The sequence below is a fragment of the Ctenocephalides felis genome, unplaced genomic scaffold (genome assembly GCF_003426905.1).
Source record: "Ctenocephalides felis isolate EL2017-DRISC unplaced genomic scaffold, ASM342690v1 CF-g0.4_SCAFFOLD_01170, whole genome shotgun sequence".
Lineage (NCBI taxonomy): Eukaryota > Metazoa > Arthropoda > Insecta > Siphonaptera > Pulicidae > Ctenocephalides > Ctenocephalides felis.
In genome coordinates this window covers 60,344,690-60,356,178 of record NW_020537324.1, presented here as the reverse complement: position 1 = coordinate 60,356,178, position 11,489 = coordinate 60,344,690, and the positions used below count along the sequence as shown (strand labels likewise).

Sequence of the window (11,489 nt, the reverse complement as noted above, 5' to 3'; positions counted from 1 at the left end):
ATTTTATGAACTGAATTTATCATTGGCCAATTTTTAGTTAGATTTGTCTCTGACTATGAGTCACTAAATAATTAAAAACGACTACAACTAAATTTAATATAACAAATATAGCTCTAAACACGTTTTACATAACTCTTAGTTATCATTAAAATTTTGCATCATTGTAAAATCATCATTTGCAAACATCAAAATTTTTCTAAATTTCAATGTTCGTTTTGTTAGCATAATTTTGATATTGCTATAACCATGTTGATAAAACAACTTCCAATAAACTATATTTCTAAATATAATAAAACTATCGATACATATAACCTATATAATGGGAAGAGTTATGATTGGTTTGCAGGTAAATTACAAGCTATATATAATATAATGTGTATCAAATATCATATAAAACTTGGTCATTAGATAATATATGCATTAGATATATAAAATTTTCATTATAAAATTTTCTAACATAATTAATTTATCTATCGTTACCTAATCTTACGATCTGGAGCAGTTATATTGCTCTTCTGCTCTTTGCTGAATCAGTTCTTCGTAAGGACTGACGCCAGATTTTCGTTGTTCGTCGCGCACTTTTTCGACTTGACCTTAGGAAAAAAGAATTGTTTAGAATAAGAGAATATATTATTTATATACGAAACTAGTGGAGCACATGGCATCGAGCCTTAAGGCAAATTGCTGAAATTTTCCTTACCAAAAATTATTATTTTTTTAAAAGATTAACATTTTTGAAAAAAATTTACTGTGACAATTTTTGACAAAAATTAACTTTTTTTTAAAAAAAAAGACTTTTTGAAGAAAAGTGTATTTTGAAATATTTTGAAAATTCTGAACTTTTTTTCAAAGCAATCGTAGTGCTTTAACTGCATAGAGACGATTGCATCGAAGCGCGTAAGCGCCGCGCCGCCGTCTAACGGATAAGCATTGGTACGGAACCCATAAAAATGTAAACAAAATTTATACTCATTGTTAAAATCTCTATAAAATATCTGATAATTTAATGTGCATATGTCTAATGATCATTCATGTTTGACCGCCAGATAGCATTTTTTTTTTACTTTTTTTACTAGATCTCCGGACCGCTAGACCTGCCTTCATGAAAATTAGATCAGTTTTTTATCTTGTTAATACAAGTAAAATGTTTTTTGAATATTCAAATCGGACGCTCCGTTCTGTTAAAAACTGAGTTACCGTTTTTGGCATTTTTTGCCCCGTATCTTCGGAATGGCTAGACCTGCCTTTGCCAAAAACTAATCAACACGTCTCGTTGTCAATACAAATCGAATGTTTTTTGAATTATTCAAATCGCTTCATCCGTGTTCCCGAAAACGTCGACCAAAATTTGTATCCGAACACACATACACACACATACACACACATACACACACATTCATTTTTTCTAAGGTATGCCAAAATGTTCAGAAACCTTCAAAACGTCGAGAAGTGCAAACAATTTCAATTTCGATTTTTGGACGATTACAATAACTTACCCTACGGGAAGTTAACTAGTGGAGCGCATGGCATCGTGCCTTAAGGCAAATTGCTAGAACTTCCCGTACCGTAATAGAAATCTTGGCAAGAAACCAAAAAAAAAAAAATTACACAAAATATGTACACATCATTGAAATCTCTATAAAATATCTGATAATTTGATGCACATATGTCCAATAAGCATTTTTGACCGCCAAATAACATTTTTTTAACTTATTTTTATTGAGAGTCTATAACCGCTGAACCTGCCTTCCCAAAAATGTAAGCAGTTCATCTTGTCAATATTAAAATCGAACGATCCGTTCTCTTAAAAATCGTGTTACCGTTTGTGGCATTTTTTGTCCCGTATCTTCGGAACGGCTAGACCTACTTTCGCCAAAAACTAATCAGCACGTCTCTTTATCAATACGAATCGAATGTTTTTTGAATTATTCCAATCGGTTCATTGGTGTTCTCAAATACGTCGACGAAAATTTGTATCCACACACACACAGACACATACATCAATTTTTTCTAAGGTATACCAAAATGTTCAAAAATCTTTGAAACGTAAAGATATATAAAAATTTTCATTTTCGATTGCGATTAATTTAAATTGCCCTACGGGAGGTTAATTACTCGTATAAGTTTGAGGATAAATTCTAACAATATGTTAAACAATGATTTAGTCTCAGATTCACATTTAACCATAGACCTCATACTACATCAATTGTCAATGATATTTTTTAACAAACCATTGCACATCTAATTGCAACTAGTTAACATTTGTTACATGCTCAACTCCTAAGTAACAAGTATGAATTCTCTCAATGCAATGCATGAAATATGAAATAAATCTGCATTTCATCGGTTTATTCATAATTTACAATAATGACTTACTCATAACACGTAGAAAATTTTCTCCAGCAAGTTTTGTAAGTTCGTGATCCGTCCAGCCTGCTCCCAATAATTCGGCAAATAATAATGGATAAGATGATACATCCTGGAGTCCAACAGGAGTGCTAAAATTAATAAAAATAAGTTTTTAAAATGCAATTTTTGTGAAAGATTAGAAGATGTTACATGTTAAAAAATTACACAATTTCTTTGTTGTGTCCTTTCTGTACAAATTTTATATACAGTACCTAAATCATTAAGTTTAAAGCTCATGCCATGCTAAATATGCCAATGAATACGTATTTTTATCATTTATAATTTTATCAGCCATTTTAGACATTTCGGATTTGTGTCTCTTACTCTATGTAAAATATACAGATGTCAAGGAGCAAACAGAAAAAAAAAATCAACAGAGATTTGAGCTACTTTTCTAACAAAAACATTAATTTTAGATTATGTTGCATTGTTTGGGTGATTTGAAATCGACAATATTATAGAATTAAGTTGATAAAAACTTTGCAATATTTTTTTATTATTATTTTTTACAAAATCTTCCCGAACTTTTATACATCGTTTCTATTTGCAGGTAAAAAAGATTTTTGGTTTATATTTAAGAATTATGGCAGAATATGAAAAAAATTATTTTAGATTTTTTCTTAAATAATTTAGAAATGCTTCAAAGGATATGAATAAATGAACCGGGATTCGAATCACTTCTCTGTTCCAAAATTTTTAATATGCTATACTATACTTCTTAATCCTATTTGATGTATAAGAAATTCAAGCAGTATAAGTAATTCAGAAAAAAATAATATAGTATCTGCAGTAGTCTATAATTTTCATAATCTCGTACAACATATTAGTTGCTTTTTGGCAATTATAATTTCTTAAGTACATTTTCCTTTGTTTATATTCAAATATTAGGTGAATTAATTTGTAAAATCTAGTTCATATGAGCACTTTTCAATCTAAGATCAACTTGCTAAATATTCCATAACTAATTCCAAACAAATGAATTTTTAACACATGAAACAAAATTCTAAATCATTTTTTTAATAAGCAAAAATATTTTTTGTATTGTTAAATAGTTTAGTGAAGTAAACTATTAGTAAAATGCGATATGCTATATATAAATGCGATATATATATATATATATATATATATATATATATATATATAGGGTGGTCCTTAATCAGAATAAATGCTTCCAAAATAATAAAAAATATTTCTTTGAAAGTTTTAGCTCCTAATATTAAATTCCAGATAATCCGCACTCCAACCGAAGTTTCTTGGTACTTCCTAAGTACTTCCTAAGTAAATACTTATTATATAAAATATATCAAATTTTTGTTGTAGTTCTTTTTATTTATGATAAAGATAAGCAAATACAATGTTATTCTAGTGTTTGATTCTAGTGTTTGATTCACTTGTTAATTTATAAAATTCTAAAAAACAAATTGAATTTTAGCTTTGTTATTACCATAAGAAACTTCGGTTTGAGTGCGGACTATCTTAAAGTTAATATTAAGAGCTGTCAGAGAATTGTTTGTTATAAATTTGGAAGCATTTGACCCCTGAGAGTAAGGAAATTCGAAAATACCCATATTAAGGACCACCCTATTATATTATATTATATATATATATATATATATATATATATATATATATAAAGCGAGAGGTTTTTCTTCAGATGGTGAAATAATATGATAAAAATTGTTTCTTGGGCATCCATCCAATAATTAAAAAAACAGTTTTAATGCAAAATGTTTTAATTAAGAGAACATACGTTTCGGGTCCAGATTTGACCCATCTTCAGTGCATACAAATAAATTTTAAAAAAATATAACACAAAGAACAACACAAAAATGCAACGAAAAAATAAGTATGAAATAAAAAATTGAAAAAACATCAAGTTATGAAAATTTTTTGAAAATTGTAAAAATTAAAATAAATAATATGTTTTATTGTAAAAAAGCTTATTACAAAAACACATCTTGTTAGTTTGGAGACAGAGTTACGTGTCAGTTACGTTGACACGTAACTCTGTCTCCAAACTAACAAGATGTGTTTTGTAATAAGCTTTTTTACAATAAAACATATTATTTATTTTAATTTTACAATTTTCAAAAAATTTTCATAACTTGATGTTTTTTCAATTTTTTATTTCATACTTATTTTTTCGTTGCATTTTTGTGTTGTTCTTTGTGTTATATTTTTTAAAATTTATTTGTATGCACTGAAGATGGGTCAAATCTGGACCCGAAACGTATGTTCTCTTAATTAAAACATTTTGCATTAAAACTGTTTTTTTAATTATTGGATGGATGCCCAAGAAAACAATTTTTATCATATATATATATATATATATATATATATATATATATATATAAACAAAAAAAATTTTAGCAGCAAACTATTTTACTCACAAGTTAATGCCGTCATAACCTGCTCCCAGCCCGACGTGGTCCACTCCAGCCACTTGTCGTATATGGTTGATGTGAGCTAAAATAGCGACAACTTTAATACATATGTCGTAAAAATACTCAACTTCTAACTGCACCATCAAAATGAAACATTGTGGCACGTATTAAATGATGATACAATATAGAAGCCATTGAAAACGGCATGCGATATTTTAATAAGCTCTATAAAAAAGTATTAAAGAAAACTATGGGTTTAAAGACATTCAAGGTGTTGAAAGCTTACCGACGGCATCGTCGACGGTGGATTCATCCTTGCAAGTCAAAAATTTTGAATAGAAGTTGACCATGACAATTCCATTATTGGCCGCAATCTGAAAGCATTTAATTATATTTGCTCAGGATGTTAGATATATTTTTTTTGTTATAATTTTTTTTTGTTAATAAAGACTTTAATATTTTATTTAAGAAATTGATATGTGCACAAAAAGAACAAATGCAAAAAAATACAATAAATTGAACATAAAATGAAAAAAGGTTAAAATAAAAAGTTAGATATTTATGCAGATCAATTTTATGAGGTACAAAAAATCTACAAAAAAAAATATTTTTTGGATATGAGAACTCTTCAGAAACTATTAAAAACTATTTTTTTAAATTTATATAGCTTCAATTATTTCAAACTCTGAAAATTGTCATTTTTATCCAAATTAACTTCCCGTAGGGTAAGTTATTGTAATGGGCCGAAAATCGGAATTGAAAATTTTTACATTTCTCGACGTTTTGAAGGTTTCCGAACGTTTTGGCATACCTCAGAAAAAATGGATGTGTGTGTGTGTGTGTGTGTATGGATACAAATTTCCAGTCACGTTTTAGGGCGCACGGATCAACCGACTTGAATGGTTCAAAAAACATTCGATTCCTATTGATAGGGAAAAGAGGTAATTAGTTTTTGGTAACAGGTCCAGCCGTTTCGGAGATACGGTGCAAAGAGTGCAGAAAATAGAAATCGAATTTTTGAAAGAACGGAGTATCCGATTTGAATGATCTAAAAAACATTCAATTAGTAATGATTGGGAGAAGTGTTTATTAGTTTTTGGCAAAGGCAGGCCCAGCCATTTTGAAGATACGGAGCTAAATATGTAAAAAATGGCAGTTTTTAAGAGAACTAAGCGTTCGATTTAAATAATTCAAAGAACTTTCTGCTTGTCTTAACAAAATAATTAATTTTGGAAAAAAAAATTTGTTCCATTTTTTTTTTTTTTTTAATTTTTTGTATATCGAAAAAATTTCAGATTTTATTTTTAATTCTGACTATAGTTCTAATATACTTTATAAATAGTTTCAACTCTGCAATTCAGTTTATATAATTCTTATAAATATTAGACAATGTTACAATATTTATAATAATCTATTTGAAAACATTCAGTATTCCTCGAACATTTCGTTACGGTACGGGAAGTTCCAGCAATTTGCCATAAGGCACGATGCCATAATTGCCTCAAGACAGAATTCCACTTACAGCTAGTTTAGATTGCTTGTGCGTAAACGTCATGAAATATTTTTGTAAAGAATATTTTTGATAAATATCTAACACACACTACTGAGGCCAATGCCAACTTTTGCATTTCCATTTCCATTGATTTTCCATAGCCATTGCACACCGCAGTGCCCGAAATGAAATATTATCAATTGAAAACATATTTTTGATCTATATTTTCAAGTGAAAATAGTCATCGCTACTGCATGATGAAAAAACAATCGATTTCCATTGATGGAATTTACTTCTTTTGACAAAATGAAGAATGGGTTGAAATTTTTGGGAAGACAAAAAAATGAAGATATTTGACGGACAAAATGATTTTTTAGACATATGCACATCAAATTATCAGCTATTTTATTCATATTTTAAAAATGAGTACTAGTATTGTTACATTTTTTCTGGGTTCGGTACCAAGATTTTTAGGTTTCAAAGTTCACTTATACGGTTCAAACAAATTGCAAAATTTTCAGATTTTTTTTTCAAATTTTCAGAAATACACAGAGTTTTATATTCCAAATATAAATTTTAAATTTACAATTCAATTTTTAAATGTACATGTGATATTCTAAATATAACCTCAGATAGATTCATTCGGCATCTCTTGTTAATGTAAACATTCTTAAGGGTTTTGTGCGATAAGATCGTCATTGTATATTATGTGAACGATAAAATATATAGCATTTACAATTTTATTTATTATTATTAGAAAATAGATAACCCTTTCTACTCGCGTATTGCGAGATTTGTACGTATTTTGCCGCCGGCGGCATCTGAGTCGAAAGGGTTGTTACGACAATGGTTATTAATCATTGATAAATATTTATTGATTATTGATTTTATTCCCTTCGAAATTTTACGGGAAGAACCAGCAATTTCCCTTAAGACACGGTACCATGCACCAATGAGATTTTGCCTGGCTAAATACAATCAATCTTCGAATGTAAAAAATAAATATCAAACTAGTGGGGTGTATGGCATTGTGCCTTAATGCAAATTGCTGAAACTTAACGTATCATAATTAAAAACCTTGGTACGGAATTCCCAAAAATAAATACACAAAATGTATACACATTATTAAAATATCTGTCCAAATGTCGTACATATGTCCAAATTTTTGACTCCCAAATGACATTATTCTAACTTATTTTTAATGAGAGTCCATAACCGCAGGACCTGCCTTCCCAAAAATTCAATCAGTTCTTCATTTTGTCAATACAAGTAAAATGTTATTTGAATGATTGAAATCGGACGCCCAGTTTTCTTAAAAACTGAGTTACCGTTTTTGGCACTTTTTGACCCGTATCTTCGGAACGACTAGATCTGCCTTCACCAAAAACTAATCAGCACGTCTCCTTATCAATACGAATCAAATGTTTTTTTGAATTATTTAAATCGGTTGATCTATGTTCCCGAAATCGTCGACGAAAATATGTATACGCACACACACACACATACACATACATCCATTTTTTCTAAGGTATGCCAAATTGCTCAAAAACCTTTGAAACGTAAAGATATACAAATTTTCATTTTTGCGATTACTATAACTTACCCTACGGGTAGTTTACTAATACTTCTCACTTCTCTTGGAAGGAACAATTGCATTATCGAAGATCCTATAGCAATTCTCAATTATTCAATAAATTTGAAATGATTTCATTTTATCATGGTCCTCTGGCTCGACCCAAAACGTTTAACGAGAAAATAAGAAAATCGAGATTATAGAAAGCATATATCCAAAATATCACTTATTCAGCGTTTACGTGCCACGATTTCGGAAGACTAGTTCTAATGGGAAATGTCGTTCTGGTTTTTGCGCCTTGGTAAAACATAGAACAGCTACTTTGGAAACTGTTACCGTTTGAATTTATTGCATATTGTTTGAGAAATCGATGGTCGAAATTTTGCCCAGGAGGACATGGAAATTTAATTGACTTGACAGATTTACGTGACACATAACTAAAAGAGTTATTTGCAGGGTATTATAGACATGTGGTCTACAGGTAATACTATTATAGACCCAACAAAAATTGTAACTAGTTGGTATTGGCATTTTGCCTTGAAGCAAGTTACATCAACTTCCCGATAAGTGTAAATAATCGACTTAATCAATAAAAAATAATTTAATTTATAAGTGATTAAAAGTATTCTGAGTGGATTTATTACACATATTTGAAAACGAACGAACACGTTAACTCGGAGTATTTTCTAAAAGCAAATTTTCACAAATCAATTTTTATAATTGAACCAGTTTCCATATGACTTTAATGGTTTCGTATGTTCATTAAGACCAAGTACTTTATCGTTATAGCAAGTAAATCGTCTAATTTTAAATTTAACAAACGTCAAAAAAAAAACTACTCATTTTTTCAAGCTTTGATGAATTTTTAAAATTAAATTACTTGTCGTACGGCCGTAATATTTCAGTAAATTCTATAAGACCAAATATCGCCAAAAAAAGTTCCATAATAATCGGTTTAAATTTTTTTTTCAACACTTAATTACAAGAAAACGGCTCAGTAGATTTTCACCTAAAATTAATCAGTATCATTCCCAACTATTATCTTTCGAACAGTTTTTGATTTTTTTAAATCGATTCGGTAGTATGACCTTAAATGTGCACGAAAAGCTTAACACTTTTTTTTCCAAATTACAAAGAAATGGCTGACACGATCGTCGCACAAAACTGAGAAACGATGATCTCCATCGAGATACATCAAATGGCTTTTAAATTTCTGAAATAGGTTCAGGCGTTTTTGAGCAAACGTCGATGAAAGGTCTATCCCAAAAAAAAACGATACTAATTCTTGTAAACTTTGAATAATTTTTAAAATTGAACGACTTATCGTAGGCCTGTAATATTTTAGTATGATCTATAATACTATGGCATCTACCGTAAAAAAACATCATAAAAATAAAAAAAATTGAATACTTTATTACAAAAAACGGCCCCGTGAGACACACATATAGTTTTTCCAAATTTGATCTCATTCGATTCAGAATGGCATGAAACGTCGAGAAAACATAAAATTAGCGAATCGTTTTTTTTTTATAAAAACAAACATCTGCTTCGGGAAGTTAATAATAATCATACTGTATAAATACCTGAGTTCATCAAATTATTCAAAACCTGCATATAAACTATGACTCCACTTACTCAGCCCAAATTAACATTGTTTGCTAATGATTGGCAACTTTCACTTTAAATTTCAATATTATCTTCTAAGAATCAATTTCATTCTCTCTTTATAATTATGATTTTTTATATACTTTTAAAAATTTTAAATGGCAATTATGAAATGCGAAATTTGCATGGCAGTTTTTTGTGAGCGAGTATTTGAACAATGTTTAAAATTACTCTTCTTGAAAAAGTGATTAAATTTCGTACTACTAGTAATGAAATACTAGTGTAGTCAAACAAAACTCTTATAAACATCGTTATAGGTATAACGTTATTATCATTTCCAATTCTTAACTAAATTTACAGTATATGATTAGTATTTACTCAGTGTATTGTATATGATTTTAAAGACTACTATTAGAGTGATATTGAAAAGCGTGTTTTAATTGATGATTGGTATATTTTATGAAATTTTGTTGTTGCAAAGTTATATAATTATGCTACATGCAAAATGTTGTTTTTGTACACATAGTATCAAATTAAATGCGATTATTACTTTATAGAATAAACAAATGCTCTAAAACTTCAGTCGAGATTTGTTGGTTATAGATTATAGGTATAATAATAGCATGAAAATATGTTTGTTTTCTTTCACACACGTTACAAACTTTAGAGATACGAGAAATGGGAATTTAGTTTAGTACTCACATTTTGTTAACGAATTTGAAAAAAGAAACATTATTTCGGGAATTAGTTGATTAAATTGCTTTAGGTATCACGTATTTCATGAAATTAGTTGACAAATACTGAATTTGATTACCTTTACAATCTGTGAATATATATCATGACATCGATGTAAATGTGTAGAAAAACTCTGAACTATACTTACTTTTTCAGCATTGAATCCTGTACGTTCCTTGAGGAATTGCAAAGTGCGTGAGCGGAAGAATGTGAGAAAATTACGGGGGCCTTAGAGACCCCGATGGCGTCCCTTGCCGTTCTGGAGGACACGTGCGAGAGGTCAACTATCATGCCCAGGCGATTCATTTCACGAACCACGGTCTGAAATTAAAAAAAAAGTTAAATATTCGATAAACGAGATATATGTTAAAATTAAAGACCAGAAAGGATATACGATTTAATTTTGAGGAACCAAATGAAAAAGGTATTTGGTATAAAATTAAAAAAATTAGATTCTGTTTTTCGCACATTTTCAAAGTTTAAATGTTCAAAAATATGTGTACAAAAGATTTTTTTGAAATTTCAATTATTTTCAGTTAATATAGCTGTTTTACCACGATAAACCTGCTCTGTTTTTCTGTTAACTGGAACTAGGTTAAGACTTTCTCGTTCTTTTAACTTCAATAAAAAAAATGAAATTGTTGTATGTAGCATTTTACCTTAAGGCAAGTTCCACGAACTTTCCTGTACCTATAACATAATTTACTTAATGAATAAGTAAATTAATTAATAATATTAATAAAATATTTAACTGTATATGTCAAAATAGCTTTTTCAAATAGCTCTCACTGAAAAGTAATTTGATTTTACTTGATGTTTTTCAAACATATACTTACATATCTGTGATTGTATCTATACATAAAATTAATTTGTTTTGTATTTTATTTTATCTATGTAGTGTTCTAAAAATGTATTTTATTTAGGTGTAGACGTCAACTGTAACCAGTAGCTACATACGACACACCATAAACGTACATAAGCTTCGGCACAGATTCTTATTAGAATCTGTTCAAGTTCGCAGCAAATTTATAAACATCGATGAAACATTATAATAATTCATTTAGTATGTTAAACATTTAATTACAAAAAAACGACCTGGCTTCCACCAAAACCTGATCAACGTGTATCCCAATCAATATTTTTTTCCAATAGTTTTTGAATTTTTAAAATCGATTAATAATTGTAGGCTAAAACGTAGACCAAATATTTTATACTTTTCTGATCAATTTTGTTTTCTCGACGTTTTGGTAAAAACAGAATCAAATGAGACCAATTTAGAAAAAATATGTGT

At 29.0% G+C, this 11,489-nt stretch overlaps 1 protein-coding gene across 1 annotated transcript; it reads right to left on the bottom strand.

The window, feature by feature from the left end:
* Positions 1–344: 344 nt before the first annotated feature.
* LOC113366606 (dipeptidase 1-like) lies at positions 345–10,432 on the bottom strand. Its single transcript, XM_026608238.1, has 5 exons — positions 10,347–10,432; positions 5,080–5,167; positions 4,800–4,875; positions 2,377–2,498; positions 345–593 (listed from the first exon to the last, which is right to left on the bottom strand). The coding sequence occupies exons 2-5, from the start codon at positions 5,141–5,143 to the stop codon at positions 487–489; spliced, it is 369 nt and encodes a 122-aa protein (XP_026464023.1). The 5' UTR covers positions 5,144–5,167; positions 10,347–10,432; the 3' UTR covers positions 345–486.
* Positions 10,433–11,489: the final 1,057 nt, after the last annotated feature.